A 22,409-nucleotide genomic window follows, 5' to 3' on the forward strand; every position below is an offset into this window, starting at 1 on the left:
TCCCCCCCCTTGTAGTGCCCCCAGTAGTGGTCCCCCCTCCCACAGTACACACACACGTAATAAATTATAAAAATAAACCACCTGAATCCCCGCTCCCGCCGGCGCCATCCGCTCCTCCGTCTGTCCTCCTGGGCCGGGCCGCTCTGCATTATGGGAGAGACGTCATATGACGTCGTGACGTCTCTCCCATTACCCACTGCCGGAAGATGGAGCGGCTCCAGCAGTGGGCGCAGTGGCAGTCAGTGAGAGTCCGACAGACTCTCATTGGCTGCCACTCAAAACAATCTCACAGCTGCCGGCGCCGGCGGCTGTGTGTTTGTAACAGTGTAGCGCTGATTGAACTCCGTCCGGTCAGCGCTACACGCGCGGTGCAGTTGTGTCACACAGACACAGACTGCCTGCGGCCCGCGGGGCACATGGCACCCTGCCCCCCGGTTCAGCCCGCCAATGCCCGATGTACCGATGGTTACATACACTTCCTGGAGATGACATGCGCAAGTGGGTGTCTTTAGACAGGCTGGTGGGTGTCTACATACACAAAGCGATCGCACGCCAAGACATAGTGGGCATACTTATGCCGTGCGATCGCCTGCCATGCCGTCACTTTGCCGAATTTGCATATGCTGGGAACGAGCGTATGCATCTAGGGAGCGGGTCTGAATGAGCTCCAGTGTTCATTGATTGAGTTGTACAAAGCTTCCAGCAACTGTTACAAATAACTTTGTTTTATTTTTCTGGCTTTCATATATATATTTTAACAAAGCCTTTAGACCAGACAGGTAGATTTGTTTATTTTTTTTGCACTTGAATATACTGGACTGATCTGTTTATTGGATGCATTTATATTGGTGGGTCAATTAAAGCAATGTCCTTAGTAACAGTTATAGGAAGCAATGTACAAACCAGTGAATTAAAGTAGTCTGAAGGTAGAAAACGACTTTAAATTTCGTTTCAATTTTCCTTTACTAAGATTGTTCCGTGATATTTATAGAGAAAGAATATAAACGCCAATTTTAAAGTCTGTACTCTTTATTAATATTTATATGAAGATTGTATAATGTACAGATTTGTTCTATGCTAAAATTATCTTGTTTGCATTTGTGGTCATTTTCTATCAACATTTATAGTCTCTGGGATAATTAAACTGACTTCTTGGAGCACAGTTTAAGCATATGCTGCCACTGTGTTTATTTAATGCTTTATCTAGTTTAACTTTATGTAACAGCATGTATCGAAGGGACATAATAATACCAAAAAATTGTTTAAAAAATACAGAGATATAAATTCTGTCTCTCTGAATGAAACAGGGGTTATCCATGGCAGTCACTGGTTTAGATCTAAGATGTGCTGGTTTAGGATAAGGCTGCGGGAGGGGAGGGTTAGGTTGCGGTGGGTGAAGGTTTCGGATTAGACTGTGGGGGGAAGGGTTAGGGTTATGCTGCGGGGGGTGAAGATTTAGGATTAGGCTGCGGGGGGGGGAGGGTTAGGATTAGGCTGCGGGGGGGAAGGGTTAGGGTTAGACTGCTGGAGGGGGTGGTTAGGGTTAGGCTGCAGGAGGGGTGGGTTAGGGTTAGGCCGCAGGAGGTGTGGGTTAGAGTAAGGGTTATGGTTAGGATTAGAATACTTACCAAAATCCGTCTGGATTGTGACTGTCGGGATAGTCACTGCCGGCATATCATAACAATCCTTTTTTGGGGGACGGAGGTCGCAAAAACAATAATGCGGGAGTATTACCTTACACAAAAGGTTGATCACCACTGCGTAAAATAAAGGACGTTACAATAGTTTTGCAATCAATATCCTTTTGGAAATACTTCCCCTGAAACAGAATATTGTCTATATATTACAGTGTGTCATGGTATAACTGGCGTACGTTACGGTGCTGCTGAAGGGATGTACCCTGAGCTGCCGGCATTGAGGTCAACTCGTTCTAATAAATGCAAACATAACAATAAGTAACATTCTACTGCAGACTGATGGATCCATTATTTAACTGATCTTTTAGAACAGCAGTGGCATCTCCACAGTGGGTCCATGGGTCATGGCGCCCTGCACTGGACCCCGGACTTGGGGGCCCTGGGCCAGTGTTTCCACTATCAAATTTGCAGATTTCCTGGTCTCTACTGGTTTTAGCCTTGTCAAAATTCCCTTTCAAAACTTGCACCGAAAAAACGGTGGTAAATACTTAACGTGAAAGCTGACAAAAATAAATCATCCCACTAAAAAACATTTAAAGCTGAAACAAGAGGGATATTGTTTCGATTATAAGCAATGAACAAATGACCCTGTAAATCCAGTAAGAACCAAAATGACTGCAATGAGATAAAGCGATGGAGTCGGGGTGTCCTTTAGAGAATGTTCCTTGACTTGTGGAAGAGCGGGAATTTGCGCAGTGCGCGCATTAAGACTTTTTTCTTCCTCTCATCGTACCTTGGCGCCTCTCATAAGCGATGGGTGGGCATCCACCTTAAATTGTGCTCTTCAGACCCCCCAGGCACGCCATTGTGTTTTAATTTGCAAATTGTGTTACATATTGCTACAGTCCACCATTAAACAGATGGCATGTCATGTAAAAAAAAGTAGACGGTAAAAAGCCTGTCACAGGAGGAGGGACTATGAGGTGATCCCTGCCTTTATTAATAACACACAACAACGTTCGTTCTGTTAAAAAAAGTTATAAAAATATTCTCTTTGGCTCAACTCAACCATAGGCAGAAGATGTCCACCAAAAAAGTTGCACAAACTCCTCTCTACATACAATGCTTAGATTTAGTGATCTCCACATCTGTAATGAGAGGGAGCAGCGATGATAGACGAGATGATTGTGCACGGCCCGTCAACAATATGCAAATATGCCGTGTTCATTGTCTTTCATTCTAGTTTTCTGGTCAGATGCTCCATCACAGAGGTCAGAACTAAATTTAATCTCACTCCTCCCGTATCACAGGTATCGTTCATTCTGAGAAAGGACAAAAAAAAGTTCATTGAAATGATTGTTTTTCTGATTATAGATAATGCTAAGACAGTTCTAAGTCAGCCCTGGGTGAATTTAGTTGCAACAATGCAAGTTGTTTATGCAAAGGCGAGAGGCACAGAGGGCCGTGAATTTATTTAGAGAGTTGTGAAGTTCTGAGTGCTTTCATGCCTTCTGCAATAGAAGTAATTGTTGAACCTCAACCACCTTCCAAACTGAAAGTTTCCACCTGCATGTGTCCTTCTGAAGAAACAGTCTGACAGAGAAAGTCTTGAGGTTTTAGGATGAGACATCTGCCAAAGTGAAGAGTCTCCACGGCCTACCCAGTGATGGGAGAGCTAGTTCTCCTGTTATTATGATACAGTGGTGCCCCAAGGCCTTGCCCTCCAAATTGAGTTGAGAATCTCCTCCAATCCCACCCATGTCCACCAGGTAGAGAATCTCTGTCTAACACTGTGGCCTGAAATGGCTCATTTGGTGAAATCTAAAGAGATGTGTCCTCATCTAATTAGAGCCGTTTGATGGCGAGCAAGGGATGCCACCCTATAAGGGGTGCTGTGCGGCCACCGGGAGTCAGGGCTGATGACTGCACACCCCTCAGACAGCCTGCCAGATTGTTCTACAGCGATCCTGGCAGGACAGTGTTGGATGAATGGTGCTCCCACACTATCCTACACGTTCTGAGAACAGGTGCCCATCTGTACCTATTCCTGGACGAGGTGCTGGAGCTCTGCCAAGGGAGCCAAAGGGTGAACAGCCACTGTCTGCACCTACAGAAGTATATCTGTCATCAGGAGGTTGGGCCTGCCACAGCAACGTTTAATGAAACATTGTGTGGCATAATAATGGAGCACTGTGTGGCATAATAATGGAGCACTGTGTGGCATAAAAATGGAGTACTGTGTGGCATAATACTTGTGGTGGTCAATGTGTGTTTGGATGGGGGATGTAGCTGGATGGGGGGGGGGCAGGAGTGCTCCAAAAGTTCTTGTACAGGATACTAGTAGACCAGGGGCAGACGCTGCATGTAACACATACCCCTTTCACATTGCAAAAATAACCCAGGATATTGCCGGGTTGACCCGGGTCGAGGTGCAGTGTGAACACACCACCAAAAAAAAATCCCGGGTCGAACAACCTGGCATTTCAACCCTTCAGTCAAGCAGGGTTGAACATGGGAATAAGCCGGGTCGTAGTGCAGTGTGAACAGGCCCTAGCCAGGTTATCCAACCCGGGACTCAGCAAACAACGCTGATTGGATGTTCCTGGGAGTCACTTGATGATGTCAGCAGCCAGTCACACAGGCAGCACACTGCAGACAACAGCAGAGGCAGCATTCAGGCAGTCTGAAAGGGGTTAATAATACCACTACTATCATTACAGTGATGGCTAATTGGAGTGGTGAAGAAGTGTACTGTACACTATGCTGCCAGAAGCTGCATCATGCTCTCACTGGCAAATCAAACAGCAGTAAAGCACAAACACTCATGAACTCAGGGCTACACAGAGGTAATCCATCAGCCATGATTCCTGCAATGCTGGGAGCAGTCCCCACCCCTCCCTTGTGTTCCCTTTTGTGATCTTATCTTTGTGAGCCTGAAAAAGTAAATTTTTAATGACATCCATAGAGTTTTACAGGACTAACCTAGGTTCAGTGCATACTTGCCGATATAATGGCTGCTCCTTCCGAGAGGGAGGCAGCCAGGGCGGCTTAGCAGGGGGACAGGGATGCCAAAAGGGGGCGTGACCGGGATGGCACATGCCATTTGGGGGCGGGGTTAGGGGCAGAGCAACGCATTTGCCTCATTTTGGCCACGCCCCCACTACACAATGCCGATATTTCCGGCATTGTGGAGCAGGGTCATGATGACGCGATTCAGTGAGAATCGCGTCATCAGCCCCCCCGCTGTGGGTGTTTGTGGTGGTATTGTGGGGGGACTGGAGGGGCCGGGAGGCATGCCTACTTTTCCGGGAGGTCGGGAGTGGCACACAATTTTTGGGAGGCTCCCGACCAAATCGGGAGAGTAGGCATGTATGGTTCAGTGTGAACAGGGCCAACCCGAGAAAAACCCTGGTCGAAGGTGCAGTGTGAAAGGGGTCTGATCCGGGTCGCAGCCGAGTTGGACCTGTGGCCCTGATTCAGAGACGGTCGCTCTGACAGAGCGCTCGCTCTGAATCAGGGCCGGTCTTTTTTTTTTTTAGAACGGCCTCCTGGCCGCTCGCATAGCTGTGGGTGACCACCCACAGCTATAGCGAGCGGCCAGGAAGATGGTCGCGATGGTCAAGACCATTGCGACCATCGGGCTTGCACCGAAACCCTTGTGGTAGGGTCTCGTTGCCGCAAGCCCCAGAGAGCTTTTGGCTCAAACAGAGCCGAAAGCTCTCCCACTGACATCACTTGCGATGTCAGTGGGGCCGGTCCCAGACGGTAGGCTTTCTCATGGGAACGCCTCCATCTGGGCAGCCACCCCCCCGGCCCGCCCACCAAAGGGTGCGTGCTGTCACTCAACATCGACGGCACGCCCCCTTTGGTGCGAGACACAGAGCGACGGCTTGCCCGTCGCTATCCGGGTCTCGCGCATGCGCACGACGGAGCCGGCTCCGTCGTGTGCATGCACTCTGGGCCACCATCGACCCCGTTGTGAGCGCTCAGCGCTTGCGACCGGGTCTGAATCAGGCCCTGTGTTCAAAATTCCGGGTCAGAGTCGGGTTTGCAATATGAAAGGGGTATGATAGGCAGTAGTGCAAACCTGGGTTAACCCCGCTCCACCTAATTTAGGCCTTGTTAAGGAAGAACTGTTCCACATATTCAATATGGATTGGCTGGAGACCACTATGGATAAGGAGAGGTTGGTGTTGAAATGATTTGATAGTTGGGAAACTATATTAACATCCTCCCCCCAGAGTTTAAGGTGCAAATACGGGACTCTCTCAAAGACACTTTGCCGTATGAGTATCGAATGCTGTCAAGTGACCCTCCTGTAATACTGGAGTATTAGGCAACGGTTTCAGAAGTGGATGCTGTTCTCCCCTTCTACCTTGTAGAGGTACCTACCATTGCTGTGTGATAATTGATCCCTAGTTCTACCGATAATATCCACTGTAACATGAGATTCAGGGTCATTATATGGCTGTCCTGATGATTGAAGAGTTCTAGGTCCCATTCTTGAATAGTCTTCCCTAATGGTGAATAAAAGGACAATAGATGTAATTATATATATATGGACAGTGCAGAGGATGAACTAAAGTCTATGGTCTGCTGTAAATAACATTCCCAGTCTGATTAGGTGGCTCATAGCACTTTGCGCCTCAGTGTTTCCTAGTTGTGTCATACTGGAACCTGATCCCGGCTTTCACTTACTGGACGTGGATTTGGCACTTGCTCCCTGCACTTTTATCCACCATCCACAGTCTGCCTAAAGCAATGGGAGTGCGCCACTTCCGGGTTCTTGTGACCAACGCTGACATCATAGGCCTGCCTGTTTCAAAACAGGAAAGTCTATTCATGCAACAATCTATACACAGAGCGCACGCAAGCGGGTCGATGGTGGGGTACTGCACGCGCCGCGTGCATGCGCAAGCCCCCGAGCGAGAGAGAATTTCTCTTGATCCGGGGCTCACTACAAAAGGGGCGGCTGTCGATGTTGATCGACAGCTCGCCCCGTTTTGTAGGCGGGGAGGGGGGGGTAGCTACACAAACGGAGGCGTTCCCAAAGGAACGCCTGCCGTTTGTGGGAGGCACCACTGACATGACTAGTGATGTCAGTGGAGAGCTTCCTGCTCTGTTAGAGCAGGAAGCTCTCTGGGGCTTGCGACGGACGAGACCCTACCACAAGGGTTTTGTCGCGACCATCTTCTGGCCGCTCACAAAAGCTGTGGGTGGTCACCCACAGCTTAGCGAGCGGCCAGGAGGCTGCAACAACAAAAAAACAAAACGCCCTGATTCAGAGTGAGCGCTCTTCAAGAGCGTCCGGCTCTGAATCAGGACCTTAGAGTATTAGGTTACTATAGATCAAGCTTCAAGGCTTGTTGGATATCTGTCCAGCGCCTCGATTTGGCACTTTAATGACCTCTCAGGTTGTCCTGGCTCTTCTTTAGGTTTCTGGTTTTATGTTTCACTGTCCGCTAGCGTACCAGGCCTCGGCTCACCTGACCAGTCTTCTCCATACTGATTCAGTCCCTGCATCCAGCAGTTACCAGCTACATCTACACAGCCAGGGGATCATCCAACAAGTGATGTGCAAACCTATTTTTGCAGCAATCCCTATTGACTACCGAGCGTATGTAAGACTCTGCGCCTTGGTTTCTGCCATCACTAGCTATGGCTGACAATAATGATTACGCGATCTTCATATTCGGGATAGGGTTAGTAGGGTTAGGAAGGATACTTACCGACAGGTGTCGGTATCCTATCCCTGTCGAGATGCCGGCTTTGGATTCTGACCACCGGGATCCCTTACGCAACCCAGCTGTCGGGTCGCTGGCACTCGGAATGCCGGTGACAGAATCCCGACACCAGTCAGAATCCCAGCGCCAGCATCTCAACCGTCAGCATCCTGATGGTAAGTATTGGAGTTAGGGGGAGGGTTAGAGTTAGGGGTTAGGCACTAGGGGGAGGATTAGTTTTAGGCACTAGGGAGGGAGGGTTGGATTTAAGCTGCGGGGGGCTAGGTTTAGGCTGTGAGGGGCAGGGTTAGGTGTAGGGTTAGGATACTTACCAACAGGTGTCGGTATCCTAAACCTGTCGGGATGCTGGCGTTCGGATTCTGACCGCTGGGATCCTGTGCCCAACCCCTACCTGTGTGACAGCCACGACGGAATCGGTATGATTTACTGCCAGACATGCGTCCGGCGGTTGCAATCCTGACAGCGGCTGCCCGACATGGGTGAAAATCCCGATCGTCCCTAAGGTAAGTATTGACTAACCTAATTCCCTCCCCTAACCCTTCATTAAGGGTGCCTAACCCTAACCTTCCCCCCCAGTGCCTAACCCTAATCCCCCCTTTAAGTGCCTAAATCTAACCCCCTCCTTCCCCAATGCCTAAATCTATGTCCCCCGGGGGGGGGGGTTGCCTAACCCTAAGTACCCCCTGGGAACCCTAAACCTAACCCTCCCCCCCTGCACTCGCCCCTTCGATCGGGATGCCGGGCGTCGGTCTCCCGGCATCGGTAAAATGACAGGCGTCTAGATTTAGACGCCTGTCATTTAACCCTCGCCGGGATTAAGCAGTCGGGAAGCCGGCTGTCGGGATTAGGTCCGCCGGCTTCCCGACTGCATACCGCCACGACACCAGTGGTGCTGGACTCTCACGACTATTGCATACTCCGACAAAATGGCTGCCTCCACCCTGTGAAGATGGCAACTACGATGCTTATTAAACGTCAAACAATAATCCTGATAAAAAGATAAAATAAAATAAATGACCATATGTTTTCTCTGTTTCAACCCCGATGATGTCAATGTAGAAGGCACTTCAGGTTCCGGGTAAAGGACACGTGCGCAATAGACTAAACAAGTCTTTCAGTCAGGTCCTACTGTTTACGGAGCGGCACCCAAACAAGCGCTGAGATCATTGCGCTGTATGTAAATATATTACTTTATCCCCGGCCACAAGAAAAGTGTATATATACAAATGCACAGTTATGTGTTATACTAATCTATTATTATAAAACATCTGCCAAATGTACAGTATCTCTCCCACCAAAAAAAAATCCAGAAGAGAGGATGTATCTAGTCTACCTGTGTCCCCCGTTTCATTGCAGCCTGAGGCTTCTTTCTAGACATTATTACACGACTGTACTATAACTGCAGATGTGCATGAGAGCTGAGCTCTGTATACGGTGCACTGGCTGCTCTAGGCTGCTCCTCTTATCCCAGCACAGGGCCTGATTCAGAGCCGGACGCTATTTGCGGACGGTCGTTCTGAAAAAGGGATATTTAAATAGAGCGCTCGCTCTTTGCGGTCTGTTGACGCCTCTATGTTTGAACGAGCGAACGAAACATGCGCTCGCTATTTTGTAAAGACGCCCCCTGGCCGCTCGCATCATACGTCATCTCCACTATTTATTAGATTAATCGAGTACATCGTAAGGCGTATGAACTGCTCGCTATTCTTGTGGTAGCATTTTCCTACCGCAATCATGCGAGCAGTTCAGGCTAAAACACAACCAAGGGACGTGGTCGATGATGCTGCTTTGTTAATTATGCACACCCTTAAAACGCCCGTTTTGACCGTTTGGCACGCCTGCGTTCGGATCTCCACTCCCCGTTTTCAAGCACCTTCCCCTGTTACCACCCACAAACGCCTCATCCTGTCACTCAAATTAGCAGGCATTCGCTATTTTGCGAGCACACGATTTCCGACCACACTGACTGGTTGGCGCATGCGCATTACAACCTATACGCATGCGCAGATGTGCGAACATCGCTCGGAGCGAACGAGCGGCCGCTTACGAGCGACTCTGACACAGGCCCACAGTTCTATGATGCCAAAGTCACGTGGGCATACCGCTACTTTTTAAGCCTTTGCTTATTGGAGATGCGTAAGATGGGGATTAATTGTTATTATGCCACTGTCCATCAGTGTTTACTTAAGTTAGTGCTGCTTAAAGACTTGGGACCTGAGTCACTACCGATCGCAACTGCGATTACGCGAGCAATAGGCCAATTGTTGCGTACGGCGCCTGCATCGCGCGAACCAGGTACTGCGATCGCAGTGACTACGCAAATCCATCGCAGATTGATTGACAGGAAGTACTGTTTGACGGGTGGTGACGTGGGGCGGTAGGGGAAACGCAGGTGTGCTAGGGTGTTTGAACGCCGCTAAAGGGGCATGCACAAATTATCCACTGTGATGCCGTACGCAGCCGGAGGCCTCATAGCGTGTGATGAGGGTAGCAATTCCTGAGTAAGGTCAGAGCTTGTGCAAGTGTGCGTGAGGCTGCGATGGTACCGATGGTTTTGCAGTCTTGTTAAACATTATGGATGCGTGTAAGGTAAAGTGGGCATCCTTGTGTTATGCTGCGATGGCATATCGATCGCAATAGATTAGCATATCATCGCAGTGAGACTGTGTGCCTGATTCAGAGCCGCTCGATAGCGCCGTGCGTTCGCAAGCGGCCCGATGTTCTGCGTACGCGTACGATTCGTTCTGCGCATGCGCGAACTACTGCGAACACTGCGATCGCATCGCTCTCGCTCGCCTAGCAAAGGCAGCCCAGGGTAATGAGTGACAGGAGAGGGCGTTTGTGGGTGGTAACAGGGGCAGGACACTAATAACGGGGGGTTGGAGATGTGAACGCAGGCGTGCCTGGGTGTTTCAACGCCGTTTTAGAGGCGTGCATAATTCACAGGCAGCGTCATAGTACACGTCACTTGCCTTTTTTTTACACTGATTTCCTCGCAATGCTTGCGGTAGGGTAAAGCAACCACAAGCACTGCGATCGCATCCGGTGGTGCTCGTTGTACCAATGTTTTAATACGCTTCCTGGAGATGATGTGGTGCTGGAGGGCGGCTCTGCCTGTGCGATTGGGCGTACGCATACACAAAGTGGCCGCTCGCTAAGACATGGTGGGCGTGCTTATGCATTGGCGAGCGGTCGCTTCCCGTGGCGTCACTTTGAAAAATTTGCCTAAGAATCTAGCGAGCGTACGCAGATAGCGACTGGGTATGAATCATTCCCTGTGTGCGGAATCGATATTGCATTCGCAGTTGCGATCTGTAATGAATCAGGCCCTTGGTTAATTTTAATGTGGATTAAAGAGTTAAATTGCTCTTTAACCCTTTCATGCATGTGCACCGCGAGATGGCCAAGATTTATGACAGTTGGTTGGTTTACATAACCCCTCAAGTCCCCATGTGGACAGTGACACCAAAAGGTTAAATTCGTGATATCGACATGGATGAAATGTCAACACCATAAATGCCGACACCTGCACTCGGGTTAGTGTTAGAGTTACCGTTAGGGCTAGAATCACAGAAAAAAAAACACATGGTCAATATTTCAACAATGTCGACATTACATCAATGTAACATGCAGAAAGGCGACATGGTCAATGCCGACATTGGGCCTGATTCAGAGTTGAACGCAATGGCGATGTTTTCCCAAATCGAGAGATCTTTTGCCACCGTACAAGCGTCTGAATCGCACTGCGCATGTGTTGAGGTACATTACCGTAGTCGCACGCTTGCGAATCTTTATTAGCAGTGTGATTGACAAACAGGGAGCGTCTGCGGAAGGCAACCGGGAGGGTCAGCTAAGTCCACGGGTGTGTCTTATAACTGTTTTGTGGGCGTGTCACATCCTGCATCTGCGATCCCGTACACTGAAAACATGGCTCCGGTGTCTCGTGTCGGCGGCTATTCTGAGTGACTACAGACTTACTCAAGGAGTCAATGTTTGCCTGATCTGCGTCCGATGCTGAATATGTGTACGCAGTTGCATGCAGCTTGCGAACGTTCTGGTGGATCTTAGGACAAGTCCCGGCGGATGTGGCATTAGCATAGTTTTGCACATCCTCAGCTGAATGATAATCACATCTGCGGCAGCAATAGCTTCCAGCTCTAAATCAGGCCCATTGTGATCACTGTTGACCTAACGGCCATGTCAATATTCTCATGGCGATCTCATGAGTGCTGACATTCTGAACGGAGACCCCTTTCTCTATATCCCCTGACATCAGAAGAAAGGGACCAACCTTGCTGTGACACTCAGGTGTTAAATGTAATTCCCACCCTCCGTACTGTATATCTGTCAGATGTACTAATACTTTATTACATCTGTAATAGTTTAATACTCACGGGTTCCCTGAAACGTTGCTGCCGGTCTGCTTTTCCTCCCAGGCTAATGTATTGGGACCACCTGGGGAATAGATTCAGAAGGCACATGTAATGTATATCTGATATGTTATGTATATCCTAACTATGGCCCTGATTCAGAGCCGTACGCTCTGACCAGAGTGCTCACTCTGAATCAGGGCCCTCCTCCATTAAAATGGAGCGTCCTCCTGGACGCTCATATAGCTGTGGGTCACCATCGGACTTGTGACAGAGACCCTGCGGTAGGGTCTCCCTGCCACAAGCCCTGGAGTGATTTTGGCTCTATCAGAGCCAAAATCACTCCCACTGACATCACTAGTGATGTCAGTGGGGCCGGCTTCAGACGGTAGGCGTTCCCATGGGAACGCCTCCGTCTGGCAGGCACGCCCCCGGCACGCCCACCAAAGGGGGCGTGCTGTCAATCAACATCGACAGCACGCCCCCTTTGGTGCGAGACCCGGAGCGACAGCTTGGCTGTCGCAGTCCGGGTCTCGCGCATGCGCACGACGGAGCTCCCTCCGTCGTGCGCATGCTCAGTGGGGAACATCGACCCACTTGCGAGCGTACTGCCGCTTGCGAGTGGGTCTGACTAACCCCCTATGTACAGTATCAGTAGTTTAGGAATATTCCTGATTATATCTCCCGTATAATATTTGATGAAATGCTAAATAAAATCCTAGTTAAATGTTGCAGAAATGTAGTATTATGTAATAGACATCTTTAATTTAAAAAAAAAATGCATTGACAATGAAAGCCTGGCAGTCGAGTCATGTATGATAGTGCGAGATGAGTCAGCTATATAGAGTCTGTAATGGCGGGCCGCCTTTCCATTAATTCCACGTTAATTACATTTTACGGCGGGAGCTACTGTCGGCTGTGCTCCTTTTTTTTCATATTTCGATATAAAATACTTCTACAGACAATACATCTCTTCATTTGTCTCAAGAGGTATATTTACTAAGAATTGTGTCTGGCCGAGATTGCAATCCCGTGAGAGCTTCCCCTGACTTTCGAACACAGGGATTTACTAAAGGCAAACACAAGAGTAAAAACACGATTCTCTTTGCAAACCACATCCGAACACGCAAATAGAATTGAATAATACACCATCGAACTAACTCACACGTACTTTCCATAGACAGGAATACAACAACACAGGGATTTACCAAGGATCGTGTTTGCAAACATGTACATGGAGAAAACTTGGTCCAAAAGAAGTATGAAATAGACTACCTCAGCAACAGTGTGTTCTGCAGAAGCGCTGCACAGATCAGTTTGTTCTGTGCAGTGCCTCTGTGCTCTAGATTTAATAAAGGGTTAAAAATGAAAAGTAAAACTGGCGTGGGGTCCCCTACCATAAGCACAACCAGCCCTGGACCTCTGAGTCTGTTCTGGTGCAGGAAAATCGGGAGGAAACCAACGTGGGGTTTCCCCTAATTTTCTATAACCAGCATCGGGCTGAACTAACTGGTGGGGCTTAGACTATAACAGGGAGATACACAGCGTGGGGTCCCCCTAACATAATGTAAACCAGCCCCCAACTGGTGAGCCCAGGGTGGGCAAGCCCCGGAAAGAGGGGTTCTCACGAGGATCAACCAGCACTGTGCTGAAAGCCCTGGACTCTTCCCTGGGCTTTTGGCACATGCTTTTGTTTGGTGGGGGAATGCTTTTTTTTTTTCATTTTACATTTTCAACCCTTTCTATCAACTATAACACACAGGAGCACTGCACGGATCACACTGATCTGTGCAGTGTTTCTGCAGAACACACTGCTCACAGACAGTTCTATTTATTTCAGCCCAATACGACTGAACTCACACACGATTCCATACACCGGTGGAAAACACAATTCAGTCAAATACAATTCTTAGTAAATTCGATTGTTTGTTAGGGAAAAACTCAGGGCCTGATTCAGACCTGCTCGCTCTGAATCAGGGCCGGGTTTTTGTTTTTTTTTAGAACGGCCTCCTGGCCGCTCGCATAGCTGTGGGTGATCACCCACAGCTATAGCGAGCGGCCATGATGATGGTCGCGATGGTCAAGACCATCGTGACCATCTGGCTTGTGACGAGACCCTTGTGGTAGGGTCTCGTGGCCACAAGCCCCAGAGAAATTTCGGCTCTAACAGAGACGGAATCTCTCCACCCCCAAAGGGGGTGAGCTGTCACTCAACATCGACAGCACGCCCCCTTTGGTGCAAGACCCGGAGCAACTTAGCTCCAGAGGGCAAGGCCTGACAGGGGTTGTGACCATGGCTGACTGGCATAATTTATTTTACTTGTTCTGCTTTCTAGGGAAAACACAAATCATGGGTGCTATTAGGTTATAGTTGCACTAATGTGATATATACAGTTTCGACATTAATAGTAAATCATATTCTCTGTAAAGCGCTGCGGAATATGTCTGTGCTATATAAATAACTGGTAATACATAAATAAATACATTGTATTCTAGGGGTCTATTTACTAAGCAGTGTTAGGAGACAGAGTGAAAAGTGATAAGGTGCCAGCCAATCAGCTCCCAACTGTCATCTCACAGGCTGTGTTTGAAAAATGACAGTTGGAAACTGATTGGCTGGCACCTTATCATTTTCTTATCACTTTTCTCCTTTTCTCCTAACACTGCTTAGTAAATAGACCCCCTAGAGTTTTTCGTTAATTGATAAGTAAGGCATTAAATTGTCCGGCTCCATGGTCTACCAAGTCTTCCTTATCATTTAGACCTTGTAGTGGACTGTCTGTACTTAAGGCACACCGGCTGCAGGTCAACTACCAGTAACCCAATTTGCAATCTTTCTCTTCCTGCCCCGTCTCCTGCATAGCACACAAGAAGCTCAGCACCAGACTTGACCTAAATTCATGTTCATACAACAGGCCTGGGTGTACTTTCTGTGACCTCCGAGGCTCATTTTTCGGTACCATCTATATTCCCCTTCTCCACAGTTCCAGCTTACACTGATTCAGCTTGAAGGCACATACGGGCCTAGGTTTAAGGATGAATATATAGCTTTAGCTGATGATGTGTTTTAGACATGATTGCAGGCCCTGGGGGTATGAGGCCTCAGGTAGGTTTTACTGGAGGATAATTAAGCTGGTTGTGGGAGGGCTCTCCCTCTTTTCTAATTTTGTGTTCCAACTTCCAACCCACCTGCCCAGCTGTGGTTTTGTGGCTGTTCACACGGGGCGCAGTGGGCCATCAAGACTCATCTGCACCGTCACTTCTGTCTTTGGGCCCAGACAGCGCTGGACTCATTTGGGTGGCTCGGACGCACGACATATGCTGGCGTGACATCATAAGTCATGCAACCGCCCCCCCTCCCACCCGCACAATGCTCTACAGCATACTTGCCTACCTTTTCTTTCTCCTCCCCGGGAGAAGCCCTTGGAGGAGAAGCAGGTGGGTTGTGACGGGGGCGAGGGCCTGACGATTCGCGACATTAAGCCCCACCCCCTTTGTAGTAAATTACCCCGATTGGCACAAATGTAAATAGGGGGTGGGACTAAATGAAGCAATTAATGGAGAATCGCGTCGTTAAGCCACACCCCCTACACAGGGACCCACGATTGCCGCGAAAATGATCGCCGTGAAAATTCTCCCCATTCTGCCCACTTCACTAGGAATGCAGGAGAAATGTCTACTCTACCGGGGGTGCGGGGGGGTTACCCGAAAAATCGGGAGCCTCCCACGAATTCCGGGAGGGTAGGCATGTATGCTCTACAGTGATTTAAGCCAGGTACACTATACAATGTATATCATCCCGACGTGGATGAATCGAGATACATTACCGTAGTCGCTCGCAGTGACTATTTACTCGCAGTGTGATTGACAGTCAGGGAGTGTTTGTGGGAGATAACGGTGAGTAGCGGCAAAGAACGTAGGCGTGTCGCGACCGTTCTCAGGGCGTGTCACAGCCTGTGCCTGCAAACCCAAGTGGCTCCGGTTTCTTAGTTCCTGTGGCCAAATGATCTGTGACCGATGCTACCTCTATGTACACAGATACTTGGCTTGGCAAAGCCGCAGGTGGGTGCCTGGAAACAATCTGCATCTGCGACGTTTGCAAAGCAGCAGCGACAGCGTACAGGATTATCATACATCTCAGCATCATTTTCCTTAATTACCGTTATATTAGTATTCATGAAGACACTTTAGTAAACACAGGAGATATCACTGATATCTCCTGGTTAAGTCCGCCTGCGTTCATTTCCACACTCCCCATACATTAGTACATTAATATGGGGATATGGAAATTAGGCTATTCATCAAATTCTGAAAATTATGTATTTTCGGAATTTGATGGTGTTACTATATCATACCTCCCCGTTTTTTTGGGACTGTCCACAGAGCAGCGTGTATGCAGAGCGAGAATAGATGCTGTGCGCATGCGTACAGCATCTATTCACAGTACGAGGGGAAGCCCGGGGGCAGTCCAGCATCTCAGAGATGCTGGGTACGCCCCATAGTGACGTAAATGGGGTGTGCCGCTAGGCCAAGCCCCTTCTTGTATAGGCCACACCCCGTTTTCGGGAACGCACGGGATATCCCGAGTTCATGTCTTCAAATGTTGGGAGGTATGCTATACGCGCTGCTTTTACGGATGTAACGGTGCATATGCAGCACTGATTACAGCTGCGGTAAGTTAGAGTAGACAGGGAAAAGTATCTATTTCCCGACAAGCTGTCTTCGCAAAAATGACAGCTTTTCGGAATAGATACTGATGAGGAGGAGGAATGATAAATTCCCCCGGTAATTAGGTAGAACTCAATGAGAGTTCTAAACCTAATTACCTCCAGAGAATTTTATGTGTTAATGAGTAAGCCCCATGCTATGACTCTACCAAACTCAGGGGGGGTTTCCGTCTGCCTGGAAACTCCCCTTCACAGCCCACATCATGACCACAATAGAAATAGTAATGTAATAGAATTTTACTAGTGCTGCATGTTCTTCACAGTATCACAAATGAAATAATTAGCACCACCTGTGGATCTTTAACATTTATCAGTCAGTAATAAATAACCTGTCCACTAACTAGGAGATCTGGAAAACATGCACTGTTAGGGCTGTGCTGCTATAGAGCCCAATATGTACATATATGTCCAGGGCAGTGCTAGGTTATACTGCTGCTCCCCCAGACTCCTGGACTTTCTCTAATACCCTGGAATGGTGCCCACATCTAAAATAAATACATTCAGCTCAGGCAGGATGGCCCTACTGATGCATCTAATGGCTTACTGTGATAGCTGGTCCTCTATATGCTGGAATTATGACACACAATACACTTTGTATGTCGTTTATTAAAGCTGGTTAAGTGCTAATTCTACCCTCTTCATTGACTGGCCACACTCAATCTAAAATCAAGCATTTGGAAACCCCCCCTCTAGAAATCCACTGCTACCGCCATAGGCCCGGCCTATCTCGCTTTAGCTGAAATCGAGTTTTGGACAACAGCACAGAGGAAAACACATTTTTAAAAGATTTTTGATAAAAAATTATACTGTCCCTATGAAGGTTTTTAAAAACTTTATATCTTTGTATTAGTGTTTTCACCATCCATGCACCGGGCAGCACGGTTGGTGTAATGGTTAGCATTACTCTCTCAGCGCTGAGGTCTTGGGCTTGATGCCCACCAAGGCCCTAACTGTGTAGAGTTTATATGTTCTCCCCATGTTTGCATGGGTTTCCTCTCACAATCTAAAAACATAATAAATATTGGTAGTTTAATTGGATTCTGACAAAAATTGACCCTGGGGTGTTTACATGCGGTGGGGATTATAGATAGTAAGCTCCAGTGGGAAAGGTAGTGATCTGAATAACCTCTGTAATGCGCTGCGGAATATGTGTGCGCTTTAAAAAAATAACGGTTAATAAATAAAATCTATCTCCTTTGCGCAGCATGGGTGGAATCCTGTATTACGCTTTTACACAATGTTCCTACTGTCATTTGCATCAGTGAACAATTAAATAGACGTAAAACTAACTTGGCTGGAATTCTTCATTTTAAGGACATAGATGATTTTCAATGGCTCCAGAAACGTTCAATATTAATTATTTATTCTCTTAGATCTCTGTGACATTTGACACAATTGATTTCCTGGTTTTCACGGAGCCATCTTTGATTTCACGCCATTGTGTTAGAACGAATCGCTTCCTTCCTTAAAAAGCTTTAATGTTGGATTAGCACAGTCTCTTCATCTCACACCGGTAAATCTACTACTGTGGCTGCTCTCATACTTCTACACATAGAGTCTTGAATGTAAAGTGAATATACAGTCGGGTGCATAAATATTGGGACATTGACAGAATTTTCATAATTTGGCCTCTATTCACCACCACAATGGCTTTGAAATGAAACAAACAAGATGTGCTTTAACTGCAGACTTTCAGATTTAATTTGAGGGTAATTACATCCAAATCAGGTGAACGGTGTAGGGATTACAACGGTTTCTATATGTGCCTCCCACTTTTTAAGGAGCTGTACAGACTGTATACTGTAGTGCAATTCTGCAGTATTCACTTTCATTACATGAGAAATATTTTGTGGCAACATGACGATAAGCAACATAAAGGACAATCAAGGTAATTTATCGACTCATGCTCTGTTTGTGCATTACTTATTGGTTATATTTATATAACGCAGCGCTGTACAGAGGAGTCACACGCACACAGTCACTTACAGGCTTGCTGACTTTCTGCCTGGTCCCTCCGGGAGGGGGCGGCCAGGTCGGCACTGCAGAGGGCGTGGTGGCAGCAACGGTGAGTGGTGCGGGGGATGGGCGGCTCATTCGCGTCATTGTGGCCCTGCCCCCCGATAGACAATGCCGAGATTTCTGGAATTGTAAAGCAGGGGGGCGGGGCTACAATTTTGTGATTTAGAGGTCTATTTACTAAGCAGTGTTAGGAGTCAGAATGAAAAGTGATAAGGTGCCAGCCAATCAGCTCCCAACTGCCATTTTTCAAACACAGCCTGTGAGATGACAGTTGGGAGCTGATTGGCTGGCACCTTATCACTTTCTTATCACTTTTCACTCTGTCTCCTAACACTGCTTAGTAAATAGATCCCTTAGGGTGAATCATTGGACTCTTTCAGACAGCCCAATTTCGACAGGTAAGTGCAAAGGGGTGCGGGGGGAGGCGGCCAGTCTGGGAGGCTTACCTTCTCCTGCGGGAGGTTGGTAGCGCCACCCGAAGTTCGTGAGCTTCCCGGGCCGTTGTGGGAGAGTAGGTATGTATAACTCACTAGGGTTCATTTTAGTCAGCAACCAAACAACCTACCGGAATGTGGAGGACACCGAAGCACCACGGGGGAAACCCACACATACAGGGGCAGGAACATAAAAATGCCACACAGGTAGTCAGGGATGTGCAGTCAGAGTAGGCAGGAGAGGCAGAGCCTCCCCTGTCATACTCCCTCCCCTATCATACTCCCTGTCATGCTTCAGAGTTTTGATATAAAAACTGTGTTTTTTATACATGTGCGCCTCCCCAGCCATTGACCTCACCGCACGTCACTGCAGGGAATCGGTATGAAATACCGCCGGCCGCAGGGGGCTTCGATTTCCAGCAGCGGCAGCCCGACAGATGAACAGATCTCAGCAGCGGCAGCCCAACAGCGCTGGAAATGCCGATCAGGATGCCGGGCGCCTGTCTCCCGGCGTCGGGAAAATGACAGACGTCTAGATATAGATGCCTGTCATTTAACCCACACCGGGATAAAGCAGTCGGGAAGCCGGCTGTCGGGATCACGTCAGCCGGTTTCCCGATTGCATCCCCACTGCAGGTAGAGCCCTGTCAGGAATTGAAGTCAGGAACCTTGCTCTGGGAGGCAGCAATGATAACCACTGTGCACCATGCTGCCCTTTATGGTGGGTAGGACACAATATGCCGTCATGATCGAGCACTGAGGGGACTTTCTCTCCTCTCTTAGGTATATATAACCTGTAATTTTCGTGGTGAATAGTTTGTCAGAGCCTAGGGAGGGGGATGGGTAAAGCATCGACTACCTTTACTCCCTTTTGGGGTTTTTGATTAAAAAAAAAAAAAGAGATGCTTAGCCAAGATGTATACTGAAGGGGCTGTTCTACAGAATACTGTGGGGCTTATTCAGAGGTGAATGTAGCAGCGCCCACAGAGACTGCGACTTTATACAAATGCTGGTACAAAGCCCTTTCCTGGTGTACATACGTGCTTCCGAATGTGCAAGGACTGCGATGTCTACTTTCTGTACACAGCAACACCGATTGGTGCACCTTTAGATGCCACCATCGGTCGCACAATCCAAACTTTCATCAGCCCTATGACAGGTGCGGTTTGACCATCCAAGTATGTCCTCCTATGTGGGAGTTCGAGCGCCTGTGAATCCAACCAGTTTCACCGACACACCCATAACATGCCCATAAGATGGACTATCTCCGTGCCTGCACTAAGACAGCTCCCTGTAACTGCCCAGGGATGGGCGCTGCATTTTTAATACACTTCTCCCTGCGTGCGCAGGAATTTGCAACTGCGACTCTGTACAGACACAAACTGGACGCATGCACAGTAGCAAAAAATCGCTGCACTACGTTCCGACAGGCACCGCATCCAACTCTGAATCCAGCTCCTTGTGTGCTTGTGAGCGCATGAGATGGACACATTACTTCTCTCACCCCTGATCCTCTTACCTGGAGGAGCAGCGGTCTGCAGACTGTGGCGAATCATACTTTCTAGGCTCTGCAGCTTCTGGCTCATCTCCATCAGTGCTGCCCTCTGCTCCTGTTGACTCGCCATCAGCATCGCTAACGACTGTGGACCTTCTGGACCCTGCTGCTGAAGCACCTGTCTGAGTGCATAAAAAAACAATGGGGAACTTAGAAGCACAATCTTCATCTTCTAGAGGATGCCTATTGACCTTTAAGAGCTCTGTGCATCAAGAAGTATCGAATGGTAAAAATAGATTGGTCTCAGGCTGCGTTGTTACCGCATTCCATAGAGCAAGCAAACGACAAAACAAAAACCCCATCCTTATATTCCAGCTTGTTAGGATGAGCCCTCTAGTTACTCAGTTTCCCGGTCCTTATATTCCCTGCCTGTGCCACTGAGTAATGTAATAAATTAATATACATGTATTACGTGCATTTTAGGTAACTCACACTTCAGGCTTTCCATTGGTTATCACCCCTTATGAATGTCTGATTTAATTCCTTAATCTCCCCTCCCCAGGGTGACCTTCTTCTATGCCATAATGGCTTCACTACGGAGGCCCACGCCCACCCACTCCTGCCTTCCCTGTGATATTACTATAAATCACTCACAACGCACTGCTTCTCTATACTCTCTACACTGAGGACCTCATTCAGAGGCGCTCACTCTGAATCAGGGGAGCCGCTTTTTTTTATTAACCCAGCCTCCTGGCCACTCGCTAAGCTGTGGGTGACCACCCACAGCTTTTGCGAAAGGCTAGGTGATGGTCACGATTATCGCTACTATCGGGCTAGTGACGAGCCCCAGTGAGCTTCCTGCTCAAATAGAGCAGGAAGCTCACTACTGACATCACGAGTGACGTCAGTAGGGTCGCCCACAAACGGCAGGCGTTCCTTCAGGAACGCCTCCGTTTGTGCAGCCACCCCCCCTCCCCGCCTACAAAACGGGGCGAGCTGTCCATCAACATCGACAGCAGCCCCGTTTGTAGCGAGCCCCGGAGCGAGTGAATTTCTCACTTGCTACGTGGCTTACACACGCGTGGCGTGTGCGCAGAGCCCCACCATCGACCCGCTTGCGAGTGCATAGCACTTGCGAGCGTGTCTGAATGAGGTCCTGAGTCCTCCTTTATAGGGGTCCACCATGTACCATAATAATAAAAGTGCCCAGTCCATACATTGAAACATGCGTTTCTAGAACTGCATACAACATATTTAATATGGCGTGTTAATAAAAGTGCATTAAAACATTTCTGAACATTTTTAATTAATTTCAAAACAATGTTGCTCTGGTTGCGGGACGGCGGATGCAGCCTGAGGTCTAGTTGCACCCAGGAAGTCTCGCTATGTCTGCGGGAGGGTCAGGTCAACCACTATTGTGCTCATGGGTCCGATGGTTCTCGATATTACCGATGTTACCGCTGTCTTGCCAGGTATAGAGGACGCAAGTAAAGGGAAGTGGGTGGTATTATGGAGTGCTTAGTCTGCTGCGATCGCCGTGCGTATACATTCATTAGCATATTCTCGCAGCGACCGGGTTCGTGCATCCATGCGTTCCTTGCTGAATCAGGCCCTGAAACGGTTAATCTCATACATGTACAGACTAGAAGAGTAGTGCTCTCCGTCGTACAATTATTCTGTGCCTCGCCACAGGAACCAGGTCTTTTTCTGCATTAAAACTTCATGCTGTGGAGAGATCTATCTCTAGAGTGAAGTTCATCATCTCAGACATGCTGGATGCTGACGTACCTATGCTGGCAATTGGTGTGACTCCGTTGCGGGCTGGATTTTCCGTTTCCATGGCTACTTCTTTTCTTCTGAAGACCCGATAAGTCGCTCTTTAGCTTCCTGTCTTTCACTAGCTGCATCAGTTCCCCCAATTCTTCCTGTCGGAGAAAGTAGGTTGTTGTTATGAACGGGCGCTGGAGAGATTGCTGAATACAT

The 22,409-nt window shown here is 48.3% G+C and overlaps 1 protein-coding gene across 4 annotated transcripts in view; it reads right to left on the reverse strand.

The window, feature by feature from the left end:
* Positions 1-2,598: 2,598 nt before the first annotated feature.
* Positions 2,599-22,409, reverse strand: part of LOC148511484 (uncharacterized) — a 288,840-nt gene continuing 269,029 nt past the window's right edge. For 3 of the 4 annotated variants that reach the window (XM_088442213.1, XM_088442214.1, XM_088442212.1), the window contains exons 18-22: positions 22,215-22,351; positions 20,451-20,608; positions 11,776-11,836; positions 6,030-6,154; positions 2,599-2,959 (exon numbers count right to left, since the gene is read on the reverse strand). In XM_088442213.1, coding sequence (XP_088298339.1) covers positions 2,955-2,959; positions 6,030-6,154; positions 11,776-11,836; positions 20,451-20,608; positions 22,215-22,351 — 486 coding nt within the window. In that variant the 3' untranslated portion in view covers positions 2,599-2,954. The remainder of the gene's footprint in view (positions 2,960-6,029; positions 6,155-11,775; positions 11,837-20,450; positions 20,609-22,214; positions 22,352-22,409) is intronic. The other variant, XM_088442215.1, reaches the window with a different exon arrangement.

Source organism: Taudactylus pleione, unplaced genomic scaffold, assembly GCF_031769625.1.
Source record: "Taudactylus pleione unplaced genomic scaffold, aTauple2 ptg000306l, whole genome shotgun sequence".
Classification (NCBI taxonomy): Eukaryota; Metazoa; Chordata; class Amphibia; order Anura; family Myobatrachidae; genus Taudactylus; species Taudactylus pleione.